Raw genomic sequence first — 26,414 nt, forward strand, 5'->3', positions numbered from 1 at the left:
AGTATGCACTATGTACCTATGTTGTTTGCTTTCCAATAACAGGATTCTAGATTTTGCCTAAAAATTTTTCTTTTTGCTTCAGTTGTAATGCCATTCTCTCTTGCTGTATGAATTGATTGCAAATTGTAAATGAATTCTTGATTTACAATTTGCAATGCAAATTTCTACAAATTTTACTGCTTAAGGCTCTAAATTCATCACAACTGGAAAAAAAAAATCCCATAATATTGACATCAATAGTTGATAATAATTTGGGGGAATAAATCAACACCAATCTAGCAAGCTTTTTGGTTGGACTTTATCTTGCATCCGATAAATACGAATTCCTAGAAAATTGCATAAAAATTGTAATAATTTTTAAATTACTTTTTAAATTTGTTTATTTGTTAAATTCATTCTTAATAATTTACCATAAACTCTTTGTTCTTAAAAAATATATGTAGCTGATGTTGTAAAGTGTATTAATCTAGTACGTCAACAATTTTTGCAAAGTGTATTAATATAGTAATTCAATAATTTAAGTATCTATAAACTAATTGAGAATTCGTAGTTACTCAACAACTTATATTAAAAGTAACATATTATATACCACATAAAAAAGAAAAGTTAGCAATTATTATTTATAGTGAAATAAAAAATAAGAATGAACAAGAATAGTATTTTATTATTTTGTTATTGATACTAGTAATAATTGATTAATCAATTTCTCTAATTTGCTATCATGTAGTGGAAAAGTTAAATTTCTTAAATGACATTTATAATACATTTATAAACTTGTACATAAATAAATGTATTTATGTATTGATAAAAAAACTGTAAATGTATAAATGTATTATATTATATATAATACGTAATATAAATATATTTATAAATGTATAAATTATAAATGAATATTATAAAAATCTATAAATTATAATTTATAAATATATGTTAATATTATGTATAAATGTATAATTAATATTATTTGTAATTTATAATTTTTATTGTTTAAATATTTATATACATTTATGCATTTATAGCAGCAAAACTTAACTAATGAGAGGGATTTATTCATACTCCATTTTATTTTAATAGTGAAAACGCCTTTTTACGCGAAAATCGACACTTTTAGGTGAAGATTCTCAGTTATTCAACATTTCACTTATTAAAATTGCTAAGCATACTCTTAATTTCGATACCTTTTTACGCGAATGTCGACATTTGTAGATGCCAACCCCCGGTTACTCGGTATGTGAATCATTGGAGTAGAAGATTAATATATATATTTTTTCTCTGTCTCTCTTTTTTTTTTTGAAATGATTTCTTTTCCCTCTAACATCATTAAAGGAAGAATTTGGCCTTGTTTTGACTATATCAATCACTTACTTATAAAATGAAGTGAAAATGAGAAATATCAGTAACCTTGCAAATTTGTAAGCATAATTTTTCTTATTTAACCGAATATACTTTCTAAGCATAATAATTCTTGCCAAACAAAATAAGAACTAAACCTTCCAAAATACATATAGCATTCAATCCAATGGAACAGTTTGAGCACTTAAAATGTGAACATTTTGACCATTAATATTGGAAAATATTTTTAGGAAAATTTTGACAGAGTTCCCCACAAAAATGGACAAAACTCCCTGCCAACAACCTCAAGACAATATTTCCAAATAAAAGTTTAAGCCATAGACAATCAAATTCATGCATTTTAAGACACAATCACCACAAAATGTATGTAATCCCTCCCCCACACTTAAAATCTACAATGTCCTCATTGTAGAGGAAGGTACAATAAAACAAAACTTCCCACTTGGTAAGTGGTGATGCAGTTTGAACCCCTTAATCCTCACGACCATCCAAATTCAGTCATGCTTGAAACATCAAGGGTACTAATTATCTTATAGGTAGAACAAGAAACTCCAATAAGAAAACTACAAAGTTTGAACCGAACACAATAAAAGAAAAATAAAGCATATTCAGATGGAATCCTCGGAAGGTCTTCATGACTGCGCAGAACGAGGGTCTACTGCCTCCTCAGCTCCCTGAGATGTACCACTAGGCCCCTCCTCTTGATGAGGGGTAGGAGTAGGTGAGCGGTGAATGTGGAAATGATCTTCCATCGCTCGAAGGCGACGATCCTGCCTGTCTAGTCGCTCAGTCATCATCCGCTCGGTTTGGTCAATGCGCTCCATCACACGTGTCTCCATGCAGCAGATGGCATTGAGGATCTCTTGCAACTTGGATCGCGGCGGAGGCGGTGGTCGTGGAGTGGGAGGAGGAAGGGTCTGCTGTGCCTCCGTCTCTTGAGCTTGCTCTTGTTGTTCAGTGTGAGGTGGAGGCTGAGTGGAGGTCGAAGCTTCTCCTGTGTCCCGAACTAGAGCAGCTCCAAAATCCGTAGGAATGCCTAAAGCCTTGAGTATAGAGGCATTGACCTCTTCAGCAGACCGAGTCACCACTGCTCGTTCGGTTCCAATAGGAACCTTGAGCTTCTCAAAAATGAGGGAGAGGAGCCGGGGGAACCCGAAACATGTATGACCGGCCCCCATGCGAGCTGTGGTCCTCATGTAACTGATAATGATGCTGGGCAGAGGAATTCCAGTCATATGATTACCTATACCATGCATCATTTTATCGAGGAAGTATAGGTCACTGTTGCGGAGCTCCCGTTTTCCACTCCGTTTTGGTACCATATTGAAGGCAAAAAGATAGAAAAGCAGGTGGTACCTATGCTCGAAGGAATCGGCATATACGGTGAGCTTTTTCGAACTTCCTCGCTCACGGTATTGACCCTTAAGACGTGCCACAGCTTCTCCCACTTGCCATGGGTCACGTGCCTTGAACTCCTTAGTCAATTTGATATCTTCTCCTGAGTCTTTGAGTTTGGCCCACCTGGCAACTTTGTCTCGAGTGAGAGCCACTCGTTTGCCTCGGACCCAGGATTCGATCAGATTGCCACTATGGCTATGTTTGTCTTCCACATTGGCATAAAACTCTCGGATCAGGTTAGGATAGTAATGCTTGGGCAACTTGAGTATGTCCTCCCAACCAAGTCGCTTGAAGGCAGTGGAGATCTTGTAATGGTCATCCACCTCCGGCGCCAAGTGCTTCTCAACTATTATTTCTTTGTCTAAACCGGCTTCGTACCACTGCTGATTCTCAATTGATGTGAAACGTGTGGTATCGTAGTCCGGAGGTGGTTCGTCACGACTGGTAGATGCCGTCTTACGCCTAGAACGAGGTGGGGACTGAGGAGAAGGAGATTCGTCTTCAGGCGACTCCTCTTGTAAAGAGGGTGTATGTTCCTCACTCGATGAAGGTGTAGGAGTGCGAATCACTGCCCTTCGTGTGCGAGCCATGATGTCTGGATTACAAACAAGATTCAACACAAATTAGAAGCAATACAAAACATAACAAACACAATTGTCTTAATGAGTTAAGAAAATTTCGGCAGAGTTTCCCCTTGAAAAAGGGCTAAACTTCCTGCCAGCTGCATCCAAAAACAAGCACAGAACCTGGTTAAATCATTTTAGATACAGTGGTGGGCATGTATAATATGAATTTCAATCCCCTTTGTCAACACATGGTTTGAACAATCCACTTTTCGATTTTGTTAATCCCATGTTTCAATTAGAAGGTCATTTAAAAGTCCAATCTCATGAGAATTCATGCATATTTCAACAATAGAGTATAATCTCCAAGTGAGTATGGCCTATTAATTAATAGGGAAAATGGCCATTTTCGTCCCTAAACTTTTTTTTCTCGTCAATTTAGTCCCTAACTTTTATTTTTGGCCAATTTAATACATGAACTTAATTTTCGGATCCAATTAAGGCCTTCTACGGCGGCGCCACCACCTGAAAGTAATTTAGCTCCTAATTTAACATTAAACAAGGGCATTTTGGGAACTTCAGGTATGAATTGTAATCAAAGCCCTCTTGTTGCCTTAGAAGCAGATGAAGAAAATGAACAACTTTTGAATCTGCTTTTGAATCTGTAGAAGCTTTTGAAAAGCCCTCTTGTTGAATCTGTAGAAGATGAATAACCTCTTGTTGAATCTGTAGAGACTACACTACCATTATTATTTAAATCCCTCTGATCAATAACTGGGTACTTCCCACTCCTGCACTTCTTCTAGCATTGCGTCCGGATAACCTATGCCTAGCTTAGCTAAAACCCATCCATCCAGCTCCTTTTGCGCTTGTCTATCAGACCCTCCAACAAAACCTGCTACTCTGATGGTAATCCTATCTTTTGCCAAAATCCTAAATTAAGTAACAAACGCACGCAGTTTCCTCTTTTTGTTGCCCCAGTAATGAAGGCTAACCATTGTTCAAGGTAACTAACTGTGTGTGTTACTATATTCAAGACAACAAGAAGTTCCCAAAATGCTGAGCCAAAATTCCTAAGCTGGTGACAAACACTTTTGAAGTTTTAAGGCTCAGATATGTCAAAATTAGGTCAGGGAAAGGGAAAGTGACGCTGCCATGGCTGCAACATCGGTTGTAACGTGATGTGAGGAAAACATTGAAAGTTTAAACAGACAGAGGACCCAACCCAGAAAGAGGGATGGATCCTCTCAAACCCTTTCTCTCCCTCTCCCTTTCCCCCTCACATTTGCATCCGGGTTGCCCAGCCAAGATACGGGTCGGACTTGTCTCAAACACACTGACCCATTTTCTCTATAAGTTAAATCTTCACAGCCCTCTTGTTGCCTTAGAAGCAGATGAAGAAGAAGTACAAGGGTCAGTCATGTCAAGAAGAAGCAAGACATTAGAGATCATTAAGGCTCCGTTTGGTTCGCCGGAAAGTCACATGGGAGTATTAAAGTCAGGCTCTTGAGGAAGCTCCTGGTCAAGCTGGAGAAGTTGGTCAAGCGTGAGGGGTTTAGGGCCAAGGCAGCCGTTCTGGGGTTCATGGGATCCGTGATCGAGTCCGGTGGGGCTCCGGATGATGCTGAGCAACTTGCTGGCGTGTCTGGTGCAGTTTTTGAGCAGTGAGGATTGGGCAGCGAGGAAGGCCGCCCTTGGGCAGCGAGGATTAGTTGAGAAAAGAACTGTTCCATGAAGGAGGAGGTGGGTGGTTGGTGGCAAAGTTCCCAAAATGCCCTTGTTTAATGTTAAATTAGGAGCTAAATTACTTTCAGGTGGTGGCGCCGCCGTAAAAGACCTTAATTGGACCCGAAAATTAAGTTCATGTATTAAATTGGCCAAAAATAAAAGTTAGGGACTAAATTGACGGGAAAAAAAAGTTTAGGGACGAAAATGGCCATTTTCCCTAATTAATACCAAATTACGAACTAATGCGCTAGCATTCTTCTTTATGAGTGCCAACATTCTCTAAGAACAAGGAATGTTCAATCAAAAATTTCACATGTTGAAGCTTAAAAGTTTAGAAAAATAAACAGATGACTATAATAACGATTTTGTCAATGTTAAGCTTTCCAATGTAGTTGACATAGAGAAGTAAAATGACCCAATTATACAATTCATGTGCATAAAGCTTAAAATTAAGAAGGAAAAGCTGCACAATTCTACCAAATCCACAAATCCAAAAAACGAAGGATTAAAATAGTCAACTGCTTGTAGAGAACTAAGCATGGTTAGATGAGAAATTTGATAAAGATATCCTTTTCAGGGGAGTATAACGCCGTGGTCATTTGTCTCGATTGAAATACAGAGCTGCTAAAAATAAGACCAAAATTATGACTCGATTGAAACATTGATCAACAACATGTATCTCATAAATCATATGAATTCCATAATCCCAAAAATTACAGATATCATAGTACACTGGTTCGTATCCCTAAAACGGATGACATCAAGCTCTAAAATTTGGACAATTTCTTCTATTATGGCCCGATTGATGACAATTTGTACATCTTCTTGGCTCCTCTGGGTCTCTCTCATCCATCTCATTCCGAATTCTTCTAGCTCGTACCCTTCCAGCCCGACGTGCAACGTATTGACTACTATTTGCCCGTAGCTCCCAATCTGGTTGGAACCAAGTATCCGGATGTGGCAAAGGGCTAAACTTTCCTGAATACTGCACCGCCCACCGCCTTTTTGTAAATTGAGAATCTACAAGTGCATCAGGATTATCACATCGGTGCCTGCACACGGCCATCACGTGCGAACAGGGAAGTCGGTAGCACTGCCACTTACCACAAGAGCATGTTTTATCAAAATACTTTACCGTTTGTGTATTACCCCCTTTGCCATCCACACGTCTACCAGTCACAATTTTGTACACCCCCGATGAGCCATCGAACTCAACAACCCTGTGGGTTCCTGCTTTCAGGTCCGAATTCTTAAACCGCCGCCATATCTTTGGAGGAAATGGATAACGGCAATGTCTAGCATCCTCTCTTCTTGTTTTAAACAACTCAACTGTCCGATGAAATGTCATATCAATACAAGCCCGGATAGGCAAATGACGAGATCCTCTAAGTACATTATTGTAACTTTCGGAAATGTTGGTTGTAAGAATACCCCAACGGTTCTCACCGTCATGTGTTAGACACCACTTCTCAGCTCCAATGTTAGACAGATAACTCCATGCATCTGGAAACATGTTCCTCAATTCTCGTTTGAATGCCCGCCACTTGCGCAATTGTCTGGCTTTTCCCATTGCCCAACATAACCTTCTAAGGTGCAAGCCTTTGAAGTGACTCATTAGGTTACTCCTAACGTGTCGTAGACAAAATCTATGAAAGGCCAAAGATTCTTGCCAATAGTCATAATGTGTCATGGCATGGATGATACCATTATGCCGATCCGAAATGACACAAATAGGATACCGATCACGGGCCACATTGTATCTTAGTTGTTCCATGAACCAAGACCAACTAGAAATAGTTTCTTCGTCGACAATGGCATAGGCTAGCGGAATAATGTGGTTGTTGGCATCTTGCGTAACTGCAACAAGTAGTTTGCCTTTATATTCGCCCCGCAGATGAGTGCCATCAACACATATAACCGGTCGACACATGTGAAATGCATCAATAGCCGGTCCAAAAGCCCAGAAGACATACTTAAATGTCTTCAGACGATCCGTACTATCAGAATGGTGCAACCATCTGATCACAGATCCCTGATTTGACTGCATAAGTGCATCAACATATTTCGGTAGTTCAGCAAAATTGGCATCCCAAGAACCAAATATAAGTTCAATAGCTCTGCGTCTGCCGTACCAAGCCTTTTTATAAGAGACATCCACCTTCAAAACTTTCTTAACATGGCTTACTATATTCTTTACTTTAAACCCAGGATCATCTTCAATGTCCCGAACTATGTGTCTAGCAATAACCGAAGATGTAAGACTAGCATTGCTATTACTCATCAAATCACCAACACAATTATGGTCGTTGACCCATTTGGTTATTTGCCACAGTCCATGAGTCTTTTTTTTCACTGCTCGGACACACCAGTCGCATGGAGGATACGATACGTTGGCCACAGTGATGGTGCTCCTTTCAAATGCAGATTTACATTTGGCAATCCAAGTATTACTCTTGCTCTCAACAACCCTAAACTCCCTATTATGATTGATAGACCACATTCTAATAGCCCTGATCAGCTGTTGTTTGCTCTCAAATCTCATATGTAGACATATGTGATTATTATCCTCACTAAATGTCACAATACGTTCCAACCCACTTTCATCAGTGAATTGGTCGTCATCATCTATATTTCCAAGGTTAGAGAAGAATTCGAATCCTCGTGGAACATACGAAAGGTTGGCAAATGCAGCAAAGGGCTGTTGGTTCCCAAGATCCTGGTGGACTACACGTCTTTCATTTTCGCCATCTGAGTCACTGTCTGACACATCTACCGACTCAGATTCTTCCACATCTTCTACATCATTTTCCAAATCATCATCTACCAATGTGTTACAATGACTTGGACCAGCAGTCGAATCGAAGCCATAAGAAGGCACATGATTCGGCGATACGTGGTCTCTAAAACTTTGAATCGAGTCAAGGCCTTAAACATATTCAACATCCGTCCTTAAGCCTGACGTGAACCGTGGCTCTACCACGTCCCTAACACAATCCCCATGTGGTCGTTGTGATACCGATGCTGTCTCTGGTACCACTGTACTAGAGTAGGATCGATACCTAGTTGGATCCATGCATGCATGGACAAGCGACATCATCGGCCCAATATTGGTAGTTGGTGGAATGAATGTGCTACTGACGAGAGGATTTTGGACTATTTCCTCCTTCTCGATATAAAGTTCAGCGATGTATGGGACAAGTTCGTTCCAGACATCATACATTATCTCCAGAGTTTCATCATCCACCACTGGAGAGACATTATAAGAAGTACGGCCACAAGGTTGGCGGAGAAATAAATTCAACTTGAACAGCCCCCTATCGACCCCCATGTATTCATAAATTCTATCCACCAACTCATCATATCCAATTCTATGCCGTAATGAAAATGTACGGTTGGAAGTACGAGGCAAATAACAAATTGACCCATCTTCATAGTGTATTTTACCTCCCCAATAAAGAGATACTCGCAGAGGTCTTTCTATAGACATATCAAAGAAAACAATCCCTATGTTGGAAAAAATAAATTAGAATTAGTAGTACAAAACTATGTAAAGTGTATTAATGTAGAAGGTCACCAATTTTTGTAAAGTTTATTAATCTAGTAATTCAATCATTTAAGTACCTATAAAGTAATTAAGAATTCGTAGTTACTCAACTACTTATAATAAAAGCAATATATTATATACCACATAAGAAAGAAAGGTTAACAATTATTATTTGTAGTGAAATACAAAATAAGAATGAACAACAATAGTAGTTTTTTTTTTATTGATACTACTAATAATTGATTAATCAATTTCTCTATTTTGTTATTATATATTTGAAAAGTTAAATTTCTTAAATGACATTGAATTCAACATTTGGGAAAAAATCTTTTACTCACATACATTTTTTTTGTATAAAATATTGACCTACGAAATTAAGAAATAAACAAATTTTGACTAATCTAGTCTACTTATTTAAACAATTGTTTAAAGAAAAAAAGGAAGAATTTAAAAAGAAAATTAACAAATATGATACATTAAAAGGGGTATATTTTTCCAAACATATCATTCAAGAGGGCAAAATGCCTATTATTATAGTTTAGGGGATAAATTGTAACTGGGTAAATAGTTTATAGGGATTTTTTGCATTTAACCCTTTATCAAACGATTATTACGTGATTATTTTTCTTATACAGTACAAGATATAATTTGCTATAAATGCAAAAATAAAGAGCGAGCATAATAATCATTTCCAAATTTTATTTGTTTATTGTAATTTATTATTCCTAATAGATATATATATTTTGAAAAAATTACTTTTTATTATATATATTTTGAAATATATATATATTTCACATTGTCATTACTTTTTTTTAAAAAAAAATTTGATAGAATCTCCCCTTAAAAGTCTAATTACTTTATTTAATGCTCACAAGAGCTTAGGGAAGGTTTTTATTGTGAAAAATTGGAAGTTTTATGGATGAAATGGAAAATTAAGGTTTCGGTGAGAAGGGGGAAGAGTAAATCTGGAAACGGAGGAACCGAGCCCTCGGTTTCAGACATATTGCGAAAAGATCCGAGCACGGATCCGTTCTTGAAGTCCTCGGATCCCACAAGCCTTGGATCTGTCTCACCAGGAACACAGAAGATCCCTCGGATCCGGTCGGGTTTACTTGGATCCGACCTCGTATCTTATGCATCCGGGGTCGGATTTGTCTGGATTGACTTAGATCCGACCTCGGATCTTACTTCCTCTGCACTAACTGCAGAAAGTGCCATTTCCCAAACTTTTGCTCCCTTTTCCAAACTAATTGTCAGACTAACCATGGCAAGCTAATGCGACTCAAACCGAAAGAACAACAACGATTAATAAATTGCCAAAACATAACAGCCAGCTCAATTCAGCAAAACAAAAATCTTGTTGTAACAACAAACAAACTGACAAACAAAAAAAAGAGATAAATTCATACCTCTTATGGCAAGTTGGGAGGGAGGGGGGAGATGCACGGATTCCAGACAGCTTGGCAGAAATGGGACAGGTTGGTTCCAGCGGTTTTTTGAATTGGGTTTCAGACTGAGTTTTGTTGCATTTTTTCTTTGTTGGTTTTTTTCTTTTCCGCACAACAATAATGCGAGGTACATGACCTCGCATTTCAGAAATGCGAGGTACATACAACTCGCATTTGTGAAATGCGAGGTTACGTTTTTTTTTTTGATTTTTTTTTTTACTTTCGCTGGTACAAAATTTAAGGACAGTTCGCATTCATCAAATGCGAGCTCAAGGAGCTCGCATTTGATGAATGCGAAGACCCCAAAAACAGACACCAGTACACAAGATACCCCCTTTGTAGAATTTTTTTTAAATTCATAATAATTTTAGAAATTTCTCAGTGAATTTATACCGCCCTGGCAAGGTAAAAACAAAAGCTACTACTACTGTTACTATCATAATCATTTCACTTTCCTCCCGGCGAAAATAAAAGAGATATACATATGGTTTTGTATTGAAACGAGTCATGAACTCTGAAGAAGTTTACAAACCAAGCATCCTGCACTATTTCACTTGAATTTCTTTTGGATTTCAGACAGACTACTAATACAAGTTTTCCAAGCCCAAGAGAAACACAGGGAAACGGAAAAAGAAATGACAGATACTTTCATTTATTTTTTTTTTCCGTATAAAGTCAAAGAGAGGATGGTGATCACAGATAGAATAATTGTTTCTTTCTTTAATTTATTTTATTTTGGTGAAAAGAAGGGCTTCACGCCATCACATACTAATTGAGCAATGATATATGGGAGGCTCCTATCTAATCTGTAATCAAAACAGATCAAACTAGATTAAGTGTATCCCGAAGTAACTTTAATTACATAAAACTTGAAACAAACTCAACCCTTGCTCTCTAATTTATTGTTTGGCAGTGGCATTTCACAATATGGATCAGATATCTTGCGCAAAATGCCTGAACGAGACACATAACGGTCTAGTCTGTCTAGACAACAAGTTTTTGGTCTACTTTTAATTTTGGGCCAGGATCACTTGTACCAACAATTCCAAAAAATACATATATATTGCCTGGACTACTATATCTTGACATTCTAGGCCCAAAACTCTAGTACTGCCATTTTGTTAGCTCCGAATGAGTCGGCCTCTCTAGACTCTGGTGTATAGTTAGTAAATGGTTGCGTTTGGATTAGCTGTTTTTTTAGATGTTTTTGAAATATTTTATTATAACAATATAGATGAAAAATTTTACCGTACATACTTTTAATAGTGTTTTTGAAAATATATTTTCAAGTATTTTTAAAATTTAAAATTTTAATAAAATATTTTTAAATTTTTATAAAATTTTACAACCACCCACCCTCTCCCCCTCCTCTGGTCAGGGGTCACAATCAAAAAATGGTCGCCACCCGCGACTAGAGAAGGGAAAGAAAGTTGCGACCAGAGAGGGGGAGAGAGGCAGCGGGAGAGATGTGGGGAGAAACGAGGAGGGGAGAGGAGAAAGGGGAGAGGTAGAGAGAGGCGGAGAAAGAAGAAGGGGCGGGGGGTGGTGGTGGTGTATTTTTTTTTTTTTTGTATATTTGGAGTTGTTTATGAAATATTGTATGGATGGTGTTTTGGAGTTATTTTTGTTTGTATATTACTCTATTATTGTACATGAATAACTTGTTTTTCAAAAATTAAGGAATTCAAAAGGATCATATCTGTGGCTTTTTTCGAGAAAGGTTTTGAAATATGTTATGGACACATCTTTTAATCATCTTTTTTATGTCATATCTAGTACATCATTATATATATATATATATATATATATATATATATATATATATATATATATATGTCCTAAAAAATTATAGTCCAAATATATATATAAAAGTTGAGAATTACAACTCAACAATGCTACAAATAAACTTGTAAATAGTGAGAGAACAAATTTATATATAATAAAACTTGAATACAAAACTTCTAAATCTTGATACTCCAGCCCTAACAAATAAATTAATGTCTCGTCACTGTAGGAAGTGACAATCTTGCAAATTTAACTTGCTTCACACAATTTCGAATTCATTTTCAATTGTCTAGCATAAAAAACCTCAGGGATAAGTGCAAATTTTGATTGATCCCAATTGATAATTTCCATAGCAGAAAGAAAAGGATGAGAAATTTGAAGTAAAAATCACAACTGAATTCAAGAAAATTAGAATCATTAGCCTTTGATATTCGTTTGGTTAGTGGATTATTAGCAAAAAATTATTTATTAGTATCATCAATATAATAGTGTTTAAATCATCTTTTTATCTTTCAGACATCACATAAAAAAAATAAAATGTTACAATATTTTTTTCAAAAAATTATTTTGTATAATCTAGTGTACAAATACGCTCTTTCACCATGACTTCCAGGTTTGGCAGTCTCTGGCTTCCAATTTTCATGCGGCCAAAAATGTCTTCACGTTGCTTCCTATCTAAGCTAGTCACAGGCTCACACTTTGACATTGATACCGTGCCAACGCAATGTAACATGCATTAATTCCCAAAAAGCCCTTTCAACGACCCCAATCGAAATCATTTCCACCTGTACGAAATGGTAACTTCATATCAAACATCTTTATGAGCCCTTCTGTGAGACCCCAAATCTTCCCAGTCATCATGCTTCCGTCCATTTTCCCTCCCCTCTTTTAAAACTCTCTGCCTTTCCATAAGCATCTCCTTCCTCAAACTTTACTCTCTCTCTCTACAAAAAAGTTCCCAAAAAGGTGAACGCAAATGAGGAAATTTTTCAGTCGGGGTTCGAGCGGCGATTCGCCGCAGCAGCAAGCGTCTCCGTCTCCGGAGCCGTCACCTCCTTTTCGCTTACCCGTGACTTCCAATATGACAGTAGGACCTGCTAGGCCGATCCGCTTCATATACTATGACGACAAAGGCAAGTTCCAAATGGATCCAGAGGCTGTCGCCGTGCTTCAGCTCGTCAAAGAGCCCGTCGGCGTTGTCTCCGTCTGTGGTCGTGCCCGTCAAGGCAAGAGTTTCATACTAAATCAGGTAAATTTCGAATTTCCAGCATAGGGTTTTGTGACTTACTTGAATTTCTTCGTTAATGGTAAACCTAGGTTTAGATTTGACTGTTTTTTCCAGTAATTGGGTAATGGACTTGCGAATTAATTGCGGTTAATTTGTTGTTAGTTGTACGGAACATTGATATTGGGCACAATGTAAGGGAATGGAGTTATTAAGCCGGACTAGCCCGTTCAAGGTTTAAAGACGAAAGAGACTAATTAACTCTGCTCAAACAATCTCAGTGGGTACAGATATAAGTGACAACGGTCGCTTAAATAGTTTTAAATGCTTTTATTTTATTGAATTTGGTGTAATTCAGTTGGGTATCTGGGATGACTGAACGTTACTGCATTTCACTTCAGATGGTACTGTGAAAAAGAAAGTTGGCAACTTGGTGTTTTACCTTCTTCTGCCTATCTGTTAATTCCAAGACACAGTTGTCCTCATTGCCTTGTGCTATTATATTATTTGTTGGTGAGCTAAAAATATAGGCTTGGGATTACACAAGACACGGTTTTAATGATTCAGCCTGAAAGTGAGGTATAATTTGTCAATTACTGGATTTGATTTCTTTGGTGGTTGGCAAAAGGAATACATTATTTGCTTTGCCTCTTTTAAAAGGATAAGTAATTTTGAATTACATTTTATGTAACGGGTGGATATGGAATTATGGGAGGTTTTGGGCCATAGGTACAGCGATTGACTCAAACACCGAGATGGTGAAAGTGGCCTGCTGATGGTTGTCTTTTTTGGGAGAAGATGGTGAAGATCTCATACCAATGAGGAACCTTTTTTAAGTAAAGGAATCACACTTTGTTGGCACCAGTATATCCTTTGACCTAAGTCAAAACTATAAAGAGTCCAGGGTACCAGAAAATAGGTAAAATAGAGATGAGTGGACGCTCTTCAATTTAGTGTTGGTTTTTGGTTACAAGACGAAATCCCAGTTGCTGCTTTATTTGGCAATAAGTTGGTTTGATTTTTGCCAGACAAGTAAACCTTTAGATGGAGGCTTCATATCTCTGAGTTTCCTTTCCCACTCAAATTAGTTGTACCCCAGAAAGTTTATAGTCTACTGTTAGGACAAAACCATGTTTCTTGTAGATAGTCTCTGCGTTGGTACTTGGTATTAGAAAAGGCATCATATGTGATATCATTTTACCAAGTCCTTTACTACTTTTTGAGCGAGAAGTGATTTTCACATTCTGATTCGTCACATAGATTGGAAATATTTCTGGTGAAATTGGGTCTCATCTCCATTCTTTCACTCTATGTCAAATTTTATATATTTTTCTCGAAAAAGTGAAACTGTTCTTGATAGTGTTCAACAGACTGAAAAGTGCTCTATACTGGTGCTTCAAATTATTTATATCCAAGATTTCTAGGAAAGCCTTTTACTGGTGCTGCTATAGCGTCCTAGTTCATTCTAAATGATTCGATAAGAGTAAAACTTCATCTATCCGTTTGAGTTTTTTGGCTGTCTGATGTAACATTATCGATAATCTATATTTTGTTTTGTCTGCCACATAATTGCCTACTTTTTTATTTTCTGAGAAGCTGTTTGGTGTTAATGTGCTATAGCTTCTTGGGAGGAGTAGTGGGTTTCAAGTTGCAGCAACTCATCGGCCATGTACCAAAGGCATTTGGCTGTGGAGCGCACCTTTGAAGAGAACTGCTCTTGATGGAACAGAGTACAATCTTTTACTCTTGGACACTGAAGGAATTGATGCCTATGATCAAACGGTTAGTTCTGTTCTATTTTGTCATACCCCTTCTAAATGTTATGCAATTCAGCCAGTATTTTTACATTATCTGTTTCAAATTCAGGATTAAACTATTTTAAACTTGACCTTTTTTTTTCTCTCTTTCCATCATTGTCAGGGAACATATAGTACACAAATATTCTCCTTGGCTGTCCTCCTATCAAGCTTGTTCATATACAACCAGGTTTCTGAAAATTTTTTTCCCTGGAACTGTTGATTTTTTGAGATGCATAGTTGTTTATCTAGTTTAAGTAGTTTGTTTTGATATTTTAGGTAGTATGTTTGCAATTTTCTTGTGTTATATATATGTGTATATATATATATATATATATATATATATATATATATATGCTTAAGGTTTTCTAGCTCAAAAGTTTTCCTGTTTTGGAATATCACTGTGTTGGTTCAGATGGGTGGCATTGATGAAGCTGCACTAGATCGCCTCTCTCTTGTTACTGAAATGACTAAGCATATTCGTGTCAGAGCCAGTGGAACAGGGAGTACAGCTTCCGAGCTTGGGCAGTTTTCTCCAATTTTTGTGTGGCTTCTCAGGGTAATTTAGAATTGAGATTCCATGTTATTAATTGATGAATAGGCTTTATAGTGCACGATTAATTTTCTCCTGTGAGTCTTGTTACCAGTAGCTTGCCTATTGGGGCCTAGGCATACAAGGATGTGCTTATTTCAGTTTATTACTGCAGGATTTTTATTTGGACTTGGTGGAGGATAATAGGAAAATAACACCTCGTGACTACTTAGAGCTTGCTCTCAGACCAGTCCAAGGTGGCGCTAGAGATATAACTACCAAAAATGAGGTTGTACATCTGCTTCAACATTCTTATAATACACAGCATCGTACCCACAGATGTCCATTTTGCTTCAGTAGTTGTAACTGGTTTCTTGGGCTGAATTTTGTCACAGCCTGAGCTTGAGTATTAGGATTATATGTTAAATATTGTGGATTCATATTACAATGCTATTACCATCATCAAGTACTTTTATGCAGACTGCCACTCATTGTATGAATCTTAGTTCTTTTATGGTAGTTCTACTATTTTAACATTTGCCAATTTTATCTAGTTAATTCTGCTGATGAGTTAGACTATATTTCCAGATTCGCGAGTCCATTCGAGCTCTTTTTCCAGACAGAGAATGCTTTACTCTTGTTAGGCCTTTGAGCAACGAAAATGATCTCCAACGACTAGACCAAATTGCTGTCAGTATCACTCTGTTTTGTGAATACTATAGGACTATCATTAGGATACGTAAATGCTACAAATGTGCAAATGATTTAGTATTTCCTCTTTGATTTTGCAGCTGGACAAATTACGACCAGAATTTAGAACTGGTCTTGATGCTTTGACTAGATTTGTGTTTGAGAGGACAAGGCCTAAGCAAGTAGGAGCGACGGTAATGACAGGGCCCATTCTTGCTCGCATCACTCAGTCCTTCCTAGATGCTCTTAATAAAGGAGCAGTGCCAACAATAACATCCTCATGGCAGGTTAGTGGTGGATTATGTGGTTTTATACTCGTCTGGTAAATTCAAACCTCCAACTCTGTTGAATCTTTAACTCAAAAGGTATAAATACGACCCATAAGGACTTGAATATTTGTCCATAGATATCATTTGAAGATACTTATGCCCAAGTAAGATATTGACCTGAGAAGTTTCCTATTTGTGGTAGTTAGGAGTAGAAAGTTGTTATGATGTTCTTTTTTGCAGCCTGTGTGTATAGCGGGGTTGCATATTTCTTGTACCAAGAATTTGTTTCAGTTCAATAAGTAACCACTTATTCCCTTGAATTGAAATCTCACTACAACTCTTTTTTTTTTCCTTGGAGGATTGATAGTTAAATTTTGAGTTCTTACTTTAAGGAAGCTGTCGTAGAAGGGGCTAAAATTTGTTCATTCTCTGATGGTACTAAGGGATATATTTGTTCTCTGATAATATTAAGGGATGTATATGTTCATTCTCTGAAGTTTGATAGCGCTATGGGGCAAATTTATGTTCTTGACCAAAATATTTAAAATAGTAGCTTAAGCTTTTAGGAAGACTAAATTTATTAGCATTTCATTCTGAAAAGTTTGCCAGTGTGTGACTGCATCAAGCTTTAGCTGCAAGTGAAGTTGCCAAAAGAGAGCTCTTTTATGAGAGTTATACCAAGTATTGTGGTAATTGTCAGTGAACATTAAAATGATAAAAGTAAGGGGCCTTTTGGTTGCAAAGTTGTTTATTATTCAGAAAAATGATTTCTGTGTTTAGTCTTGATAACATTACAAAGATAAATACATTTGATAGTTTTTATCTTTTGAAGAACATAAATAAGAATAACATAGTCGAAACCAAATAATCTTGCTATTGTTTCAGTTACCTTTTTATCAATTTTACATTTGTAATCTATCCTGTTCCTCCTGCCCACCCAAACCATAATAATGCACAAGGCCACAACCCTGTGGACATCCTGGTGAAGACCACTTTTCCACCTCAAACATGAAATGTTTCTTCCTTGTGCTAATCTGTAATGTAATTAAATGTTGAAGGAAAAGATATAGCAGCTTTTGTTATGCCTTCCATTTTTGGTTTCATGTGCATAATAGAAGTACTTCAGAACATAGGGATTTAGATATCTTTGTTTGTCTGTTTATTTTGACTATTAGAGTTTGTTGGATTCGGTAATTGCATTGAGGCAATTAAGGTATTTGCAACTGAATATGAATTAAAAAAAGGTGAGTGGCTCCTTGGAAGTGTTGGGTTGTTGGTGATGTAAAGGAGTGGAGTCAAAGCAAAGAAGGCTTTCGGAGATGGTGTTGGAGGATAAGAGTGGTGGGAGAAAAATTAGGCTGATGGTTTGTGTGTTCGCTTGCTTTAGAGGATAAAAGCAAGGGAATGACCTCCAGAGGCGTGGGTGCAAGATTGTTAGGTAGTACTCACAGATATATCGAATGGAGTTGCAGTAGGCACTTGGGGTGTGTGTTTCTCTAGGCAGAGACCATTGGTGTTTTCTTCTAAAGGTTTTGCTGGTTATGTGATTTGAGTGCTTGAGGCTTTGAGTGTGTTCATATGTGAAAAACGAGTCCTCAAAACAAGTAAAATCACATTCTTTCTGCTTTTGAAGAGACACATCCATTTCAAAGATGTGTTTGAGAAATAACAAATACAAAGGGATGTCAAATGGAAATATCTGTTTTTGTTTGTGAAAGTAGGAAGGGTAAAAGTAATTCAATTGAAAAGATATATTAGAAAGTTTACAAGTTTTACTGAAGTGAGCTAGCATACTTTCTTAATCTCTTCCTTACTGTTGCTGTTGTTAAAACAACATTTTCATGATTGATGTTATTTTTGAAAGTTGCAACTGAGCGTGCTCATCGATCATTAATTCATAGCTTTAAATCTTGTTGTACTTTACCTATTTGTGTTTCCCATTACTGATTTGCTTTTTTGATTTCATTTGGGCAGAGCGTTGAAGAAACTGAGTGTCAAAGAGCATTTGATGTGGCTACTGAAGTTTATATGTCTTCATTTGACCGTTCGAAGCCTCCTGAGGAAGTAAGTTTTGCTTCTAAACTCCTTGGATTGGCTGCTGGTAGGTTCTTATTGCAGTGTGGTTGTAGGCTGTGCTTAGAGAAGCACATGAAGATGCTGTTCAAAAAGCTGTGGCTGCGTTTAATGCTACTGCTGTAGGGGGTGGTTCGACTAGGCAGAAGTATGAGAAGCGTTTTCAGACCTTCATTAAAAAAGCATTTGAGGTAATTTTAACCATGTTCATATACAGCTGGATTTGTGTAATACTTGTTCCAAACATAAGAGGAATGGAAACAAGGAGTTGCCTTTCCTTCTTTAGTCTGGTTTGCTTGTATGATTTGAGATTTAAAAGTGACATGTTAATAGAGTTTTATAAGTGGCATGTCAAGTTAATAGAATATTGCTAAGGGCAGGTTGAGGCATAGGAGGAGCTCAGCCTGAGATGAGGATAGATAGCAAATGTTACACTTAACAAAATATTGTCCGTGCATTGTTTTTGCCCTTTTTTCATTCTGATTCCGTAACATCTTTCTTTTAGTCCGTGCATTGTTTTTACCGTTTATTCATAATGATTCCCTAACATCTTTCTTTTTAGCTTCAGGTTAATTCCAATAGTCCCTTGATATACAATTGAATCAATGTGTTTTGCTATATCTTTTTTTCCTAGTTTAGTATAACATGCCAGCAAATCCTTTGAAAGTATTATGTTACCTTGACTAGGACTTTAGTGAACACTCTAACCTAAAACACCTTGTATCACTGTAAGTGGTCTCTTCTCTCCCTCCCAATTCCTGAACCTGCTTATTAAATCCTCTATCAATAGCGCTTTCCTTTACCTTCATTTTTTTTTCTGGGCCAGAGCTTCTTAAAGTTGTTGCATGTTTACACTTGAATAATTGTGTGCTTTTTGCATAAATTCATCTTGTCTGCAGTGTAAGCTATGAGCTGATTCGTCTGTAAGATGATGTATTTGTCTACAACCATATTTTTATGACTGCATGAGTTTGTTCATCTCTCTTCTGCTTGAGACTTTGTTGCAGAGTCTCTCTGTTGTTTGTTATGTGTAATGTATGTTAGAGAATGGGAAGGGCAGGGTTTCATCCCTCGATTGCACCAAAAGGGGAGGGGAAAGAGCAGAGAGAGGGAAGGTCGGAGATGATGATTCATATTTATGGCATATACCTATAGAGCTTTATAGCATGCATTTTGCAGAAATTGCTTTCTATTAAGTGCAAGAATGTCTTGAAAATTGGGGATTTGCCAGAATACTGTCTGGAAAATTTAGAACGTTGATGGAGTAGATTGATCTGACTAAAAGAATGGGGAGGCAAAATGTAGGTTAAGTAAAGTTGGACAGGGCTTTTGGATTTAATCTGATATTATTCCCCCTTTTCACCTTTGCCACTCAATGAATTAATTCTTTACATTTTCTACTGCTGTCACCCTATGGTGGTTAACTTGGATATGGTGTTAATGCAGGATATTAAGAAGGATGCTTTCAGGGAAGCTTATCTGCAGTGTTCAAATGCCATACAGAATATGGATAGGGAACTTAGAAGTGCTTGCCATGCTGCAGATGCAAAAGTAGATAATGTCCTTAAGGTTAGGGTTTGAGTCTTAAACTTATCTTGCTCTGCGGAAAATCTGTCTTGACTTGACTCTTTCAAGTTCCATGGCCTGTTACTCGTGGACATTAGTAATCTGAATATATCAGGGTGAAGAATGACTAACAATGCTCCATAGTATTGTGGTGGACTTATTTTTTTGTTGTGTTGCAGGTTCTTGATGGCCTTCTATCCAAATATGAATCCAGTTGTCATGGTCCAGAAAAATGGAAAAAGCTGACTATTTTCTTGCAACAGAGGTTTGTATTGACTTTCTGTAAGATGATGAGAAGGTTTTTTATCTGATCTTACATGTGACTGAATTGACTTTCCCCAGTTTGGAGGGTCCAATTAATGACCTCATTAAGAAACAAATAGATCGAATTGGATCAGAGAAGAGTTCTCTTTCATTGAAGTGCCGTTCAATTGAAGATAGGATGAATTTGCTGAACAAACAATTTGAAACTGCTGAGCAGCAAAAGTCTGAATATTTGAAGCGTTATGAAGATGCCATCAACGACAAGAAGAAGCTTGCTGATGATTACATGAATCGCATAACCAATTTGCAGGGCAAATGCAGTTCTTTGGAAGAGAGATGTTCCAGCATATCAAGAACATTGGAGTCAGTGAAGCAGGAGTCAACAGAATGGAAGAGGAAGTATGAGCAGCTCTCGTATAAGCAAAAGGCTGAAGAAGACCAAGTAAATTCTGAAATTCAAATTCTTAAATCCAAAAGTCATGCTGCTGAAGCTAGGCTGGCTGCTGCTCATGAACAAGCTCAGTCTGCCCGAGAAGAGGCAGAGGAATGGAAGCGGAAATATGACATTGCTGTGAAAGAAGCTAAAAATGCCCTTGAGAAGGCTGCCACTGTGCAAGAACGGACCAATAAGCAAACCCAACATAGAGAAGATGCTCTTAGGGCTGAATTTGCCAGTACCTTGGCTGAGAAGGTGCAGATCTCCGGTTTCCATATGTGCTTGCACGTGCATGTGTAGATGTCTTGTGGTGCTTTTGCACTGTCCATTGATAATAGTTGTACTTGATTTTTGTTTGCTATTGTCACTGCAGGAAGAGGAAGTAAAGGAAAAGGCATCTAGACTTGAGCTTGCTGATCAGCGTTTGGCTACTATCAATGTAGACCTAAAGGTGAGTCAACCACCATACATTCTTTGTGCTTGCAGTAAAGTGAGTATGTCTATGCTTGGGTATGCTGAATGTGCTCTTCGCTTTTGGCAGGCTGCTGAATCAAAGATGAAGAACTATGAACTTGAAATATCGGGCTTGAAACGAGAACTGAAGGAGTTAAATGAAAGGCTAGAAAATTCCAATGCTACTGCACAGTCATTTGAAAGAGAAGCAAGGCTTCTGGAGCAGCAAAAAGTTCATTTGGAGCAGAAGTACCGATCTGAATTCAGCAGATTTGAGGAGGTCCAGGAAAGATGTAAATCTGCTGAAAGAGAGGCTAAAAGAGCAACAGAGTTGGCTGACCAGGCTAGAGCTGAAGCAGTTGTTGCTCAAAAAGAGAAGAGTGAGATCCAAAGAACTGCAATGGAGAGATTGGCCCAGATAGAGAGAGCAGAGAGGCACCTGGAAAGCTTAGAAAGGCAGAAACTGGATCTCACCAATGAAGTGGAGAAATATCGTGCTTCAGGGATGGATGCACTGGCCAAAGTTGAAATGCTGGAGGCGCGAGTGGGAGAAAGGGAGAAAGAAATAGAGTCACTGTTGGAATCGAATAATGAAGAGAGGACTAGCACAGTTCAAGTACTGGAGAAGTTGTTGGATACCGAACGTGCGGCACGTGCGGAAGCAAACAATAGGGCTCAGGCGCTCTCTGTTCAGCTGCAAGCCACACAAGGGAAGCTTGACATGCTTCAGCAACAGTTAACTGCAATGCGACTAAATGAAACAGCATGGGATGGTAAGTTGAAGACTGCATCACATGGAAAACGAGTGAGAGTGGATGACTATGAACTAGGGGTTGAGTCCATTCACGATGTGGGCGCTAATGATAAAGCAAGTAGAGGAAACAAGAGGTCTAAGAGTACTAGTAGCCCTCTGAAATTCAGCACTCCCGAAGATGGTGGTTCAGTATATAGGGGTGATGAAGATACCCATAGCCAGCAGACCAACACTGAAGACTATACCAAGTTTACCATACAAAGACTGAAACAGGAGTTGACTAAACATAATTTTGGAGACGAGCTGCTACAGTTGAAGAATCCAAACAAAAAAGACATCTTAGCTCTCTATGAGAAGTGTGTTATTCAAAAATCATAGATTTGGAGGCTAGCTTAGTACAGGTAGAGAAATTATTAGGAGGTGCTTTCAGACCAGGATTTGTCGGTTTCTCTGGATGTGGCAGTAGATGCTTTTTCGTATTGAATTCTGTTAATTTGCGTTCTTGCTTGACAGTTACTGTCTTTGGCTCAGTGTGTAATTATGTGCTCGGAAAATAGTTTTTGGCTTGTTACTGTGAACTGTAACCTGTGTAACCATATCAAATTGACTTCAAACAGATAAAAGAGTAGGTGCCATTAGATGTAGGTCGTTCTTTGTTGATATTACATGAAATTGTTTCCCCGTTTAACTTAAATTTGTTTGGGTCGAGCTCCCTTTCTTTCTTAATTGTCTGTACCCCATGCGGACAAAAAGAGTAACCTTCATTAATTGTTATTTGTTACTGAGCTTAAGCAATTGTGCATGCCAGAATCTTTATGTCACATGGGTAAACATCTTTTGGATGAAATAAAGCACTGAAAGGTCCTCAACTCTTCAATAACAAACAATCTAAAGTATTCAAGGTCAAGGCGATGATTAGTTTGCTTATGCCACAGAAAATCATTCTTGGACCTGTTGAATATTCTGAAACACACCTTATTGTTATTAATAGTTTATCACGTAAGTGTTTATTATAAACAAACAAACTTCATTTTATTTTAAAAGGCATTGGTCCTTGCATTGCTCACAATAGTATACAAATATGACTTCAAAGAAAGTTGATAATACAATTCGCGATTTGAAGAAGAGGGACTTGGCCTCAGACACAGATTTTGTCAAGAATATGGGCGGCCATCAACTCCTCCGGCAGGCGTTTGAAGGGATTTTCTTGATTATCTTCCGGAATTTGTGCTGCTACTGTCTGATTAAGTATGGACTCCATTTTTCTTGACAGAACCTGAATCGCGAGGCCCAGAGAATTTTAGTATTTATTAAAGCTACTTGCCTACTAGCTACTATGATATTGCATTATGAACTTTGTTTTAACCCATTGGGAGCGAGGGATATGGGCAGGGGGATAAGTATAACAGTGTCATATATTTGTTAAAGAAATTACTTGTGCTTTCTTGTTGCTTGAGCATATGTACAGTACGAGACGGAGGAAAACAGCTATTACTGGGACGAAGCAAATTTTACTTGCGGCTAGAAAATATCGACCTATGCTATTCTCATAGGGGGAAATTTTTTTTTTTTTTTTTACCACTTTGATTTAGAGTGTTGCACGACCTTCTTTATTTCTCTAAATGGTGCTTTATTTTATCTTGAACAAAAAATATTTATAGTATGAATATGAAAATTTATACTCCCACAATTATCAAACTAGTACAGTCTACAATCATTTTTTGGCTAAACATGGGTTTTTTTTTTGTGCGAAGAGGAGGCAGGCCGGGGGGGGGGGGGGATCGGTTATAGACCACCGCCTTCTTTTTCCTTTTCTATTTCCCATATAAAACATGGATTCCCCCAAAAGAAAAAAAAAATCCTTCTTTGACAAACAAAGCAAAAATCTGTTGTTACAAATTTTAGTAGTAGCGTTATATACATCAAAAAGCACCTTGTCCCTCCTAATCTTTCTACCATTAAGTGGATCATAGGACCATGCTAGAGGGAATATCAGTAAAAAAATTTTACTTCTTGTACAAACATGCAACAAGTTGGATTGCTGAAATTGAGCCAACTACCCCCGTGGCTTGCTGAATGAATCAAATGGGCTTTAGTTGAAATACCATCAATCTTTAAGTACAGATTTTTCTCATGGATGGTCCAGACCTGTGTTTTTAACTGGCTGTGGGCATGTCCACACTCCACTAGGGTTTCCACTAAAATTTTTCGTTTGGACCATATTTATTTGACTCATTAACGGTAAAGTTATAATGACAACTCTGCTAAACTTTCAGGGGGAAAATTAGGGGAAAAAAGAAAAAGAAAAACAAAGAAAATGAGGGATATAAATAGAAAATTGTTCGCCCCTGCCCCAGAGATCATATGCTCATGCTACTGCTTTCCCATGAGACCAGAGAAATGGTCAATTTATTAAACGACATTAAGTCAGGGAGAAACTAAAATTAACCAAACATCATGATCTAATTAATACGCTAATGATATATGATGGATTATAGATGATGAGTCTAAAATCAAACAGATAACCATACGATAAAGGAATTAACAACTAAAAGACTGATTAGTCATTATATCATGCTACTTGCAATATATTCGTCTAAACAGGCTGGTTTCTTGAGCATTTCGGTGGCAGCTTCGCCAAAAACTTCCTCTTCCCCTTCAAAAGCATTTTTTGCTATCGATTCAACGTCTTCATCATCATTCAATGCACCCCATGTTATCGCAAAAATGGAGACCCCCTTCATCACACACCCTGTTGATGGAAGCCTGACCACTTTCGCATACCACAACTTTAGTTTCGGATCACTTTTATTGCCAGCCATATTTGTTCCACTCCTCAACTCAGCAAGCTTTGCCGTCCCCAAAACAGCCTTCCCTTGTTTCATTCGATCTGTAATTACGATGCTTTGAATCCGAGCAGGTAAGACAGGAGCAAATGTTCCGAACATTGTCAACATCGACCGAGCATCTTCTGAGACCTCCTCCAAAATGCACATCTCTTTCTCCATTTCTCGCCGGGCCAACACTACTACTTTTTGATCATTTTCCTCCTCTTCATTATGACAGACAGCAGGGCCTAAAGAGGCAGCGCTCCTTGCATGAAACAATATGAAGCCTCCAGAATTCTCAGGCTTGCTTTCTGCTTTCCACTTGAATATGGGCCCTGTTGGAAATTTGGGACTGTCTAGACCACCTTCAGTTATTAAGCTTGAAGGAGTTTTCAACATCTTACGCGACCCCGAGAATTCAACTTCCACATAGAGAAATTCGAGGGACCTGAATTTCATTATGAACCTGACCAATTGCAGAAGCAAGGTTATGCTTTTATCAGAAGAAGAGGAGGAGGGACGAGACTTTTGGGAGAGCCCGCTTAGGAAACGAAAGGGATTTACTCTCTTGAGGGAATGGAGGAGTTTCCTGGGCATGGATAGAGACTGAAATGTGGCGGTGGAAGTGGGTGCATGAGAAGGAACCCCGCCAGGGATGCCAAAAATAGTGCAAGAAATGGTCTGGGATTGAAGAACCAGGCAGGCAAAGCGTTTTGAGAGCAAATAGCAGCTGAAGAGGGTTTTGGCTTCAGGGATCTTGCCAAGTATATGGGATACTATCAGTTCATCTGGTAACCGATTGAAGTGATTTTGTTCTTCTTCTCCTTGAGGAATTTCTTTTGTAATCACAACGATTTCATTTTCATAAGTCGCCATTTCCTGTAACTCTCTCAATTCAATTTTCTGAATAGGGAACTGAATTCTGAATTTTCTTGAGGTGGGATGAGGGTAAGAAAATCTCTTTATATAGGACCACTTCTCCTTGCCACCCAAGAATAAGGCATTTACCCCTTGGAAGATGCAATTTACAGGTGTCAGAACCAGCTACAAGGGAACCATGCAATTAGGTGTGATGCAAGTAGGACAAGCGGCATATTCTTATTGTGCAACTAGCAGAGGATGCAAAGGTAGTCGCTGTGATTTATCTATTGGCATCATCATGAGATGCTCTCACGAAAACGAAATTGGTATTTCTCGGCAAGAAAAGAATTTCCAGGCACGTGTTCTAAATTGACAGAAATACTACCAAAATATTTACCTATTAGAGACATACAATACAGTTTATTTGGGCAAGTTTTTCCATTTTTTTTTAATCCTTTTTCGTTTGAAATTAGTTGAGTAGTTGTAGGACCTAATGCAGAGTCTTGATTCCAATTCATCTCCATGCATTTGAAATTTGTATACCACATGAAATAGAAACTAAAAGGCAAATTCTGACTTTCTGATACACATTTTCTGAGTGCAGTGTAATTATGCATCTTATAGAATATGGGAACGATAAGTTCATTATTAACCATGTTTATACGTTCGTATACAGTATGTATACTTGGCTATTAAATTTGTTAACCAATTGATAAATGCTCAGTTGTTTGGAGTCCTATTCCTGAATTTATCATTACCATTTTTGAACTCCACTTCCACTGATGCAGGGGGAGCAAGAGTATGATGATGTTTGACTCGTAGCTGAGTTTTGTAAAAGATCTGCTTTT

The 26,414-nt window shown here is 37.8% G+C and overlaps 3 protein-coding genes across 3 annotated transcripts; 1 reads left to right on the plus strand and 2 right to left on the minus strand.

The window, feature by feature from the left end:
* Positions 1 to 1,745: 1,745 nt before the first annotated feature.
* Positions 1,746 to 10,109, minus strand: LOC140035832 (uncharacterized). Its single transcript, XM_072077218.1, has 2 exons — positions 9,996 to 10,109; positions 1,746 to 3,346 (listed from the first exon to the last, which is right to left on the minus strand). The coding sequence occupies exon 2, from the start codon at positions 3,339 to 3,341 to the stop codon at positions 1,986 to 1,988; it is 1,356 nt and encodes a 451-aa protein (XP_071933319.1). The 5' UTR covers positions 3,342 to 3,346; positions 9,996 to 10,109; the 3' UTR covers positions 1,746 to 1,985.
* A 2,551-nt stretch (positions 10,110 to 12,660) lies between these two features.
* Positions 12,661 to 22,571, plus strand: LOC113726083 (uncharacterized). The gene is made up of 14 exons (XM_027249599.2): positions 12,661 to 13,068; positions 14,665 to 14,826; positions 14,965 to 15,030; positions 15,256 to 15,399; positions 15,548 to 15,661; positions 15,961 to 16,062; positions 16,164 to 16,349; positions 18,306 to 18,395; positions 18,461 to 18,595; positions 19,851 to 19,973; positions 20,150 to 20,235; positions 20,313 to 20,925; positions 21,044 to 21,121; positions 21,212 to 22,571. Exons 1-14 carry the CDS (start codon positions 12,796 to 12,798, stop codon positions 22,253 to 22,255), a joined length of 3,216 nt encoding a protein of 1,071 aa, XP_027105400.1. The 5' UTR covers positions 12,661 to 12,795; the 3' UTR covers positions 22,256 to 22,571.
* Positions 22,572 to 24,444: 1,873 nt separating this feature from the next.
* Positions 24,445 to 25,581, minus strand: LOC140035498 (F-box protein AUF2-like). The gene has a single exon (XM_072076753.1). It carries the CDS (start codon positions 25,579 to 25,581, stop codon positions 24,445 to 24,447), a length of 1,137 nt encoding a protein of 378 aa, XP_071932854.1.
* Between the last annotated feature and the right edge of the window lie 833 nt (positions 25,582 to 26,414).

Source organism: Coffea arabica, chromosome 2c (genome assembly GCF_036785885.1).
Source record: "Coffea arabica cultivar ET-39 chromosome 2c, Coffea Arabica ET-39 HiFi, whole genome shotgun sequence".
Taxonomy (NCBI): domain Eukaryota; kingdom Viridiplantae; phylum Streptophyta; class Magnoliopsida; order Gentianales; family Rubiaceae; genus Coffea; species Coffea arabica.

Excerpts from the sequence above, each read along its gene's own strand:
- LOC140035832 (XM_072077218.1), bottom strand. The coding sequence starts at position 3,341 with ATGGCTCGCACACGAAGGGCAGTGATTCGCACTCCTACACCTTCATCG.
- LOC113726083 (XM_027249599.2), top strand. The coding sequence starts at position 12,796 with ATGAGGAAATTTTTCAGTCGGGGTTCGAGCGGCGATTCGCCGCAGCAG. Across the intron at positions 14,827-14,964 it reads TTGATGCCTATGATCAAACG|GGAACATATAGTACACAAAT; the intron begins GTTAGTTCTGTT and ends CATCATTGTCAG. Across the intron at positions 18,596-19,850 it reads TCATTAAAAAAGCATTTGAG|GATATTAAGAAGGATGCTTT; the intron begins GTAATTTTAACC and ends GTGTTAATGCAG.
- LOC140035498 (XM_072076753.1), bottom strand. The coding sequence starts at position 25,581 with ATGGCGACTTATGAAAATGAAATCGTTGTGATTACAAAAGAAATTCCT.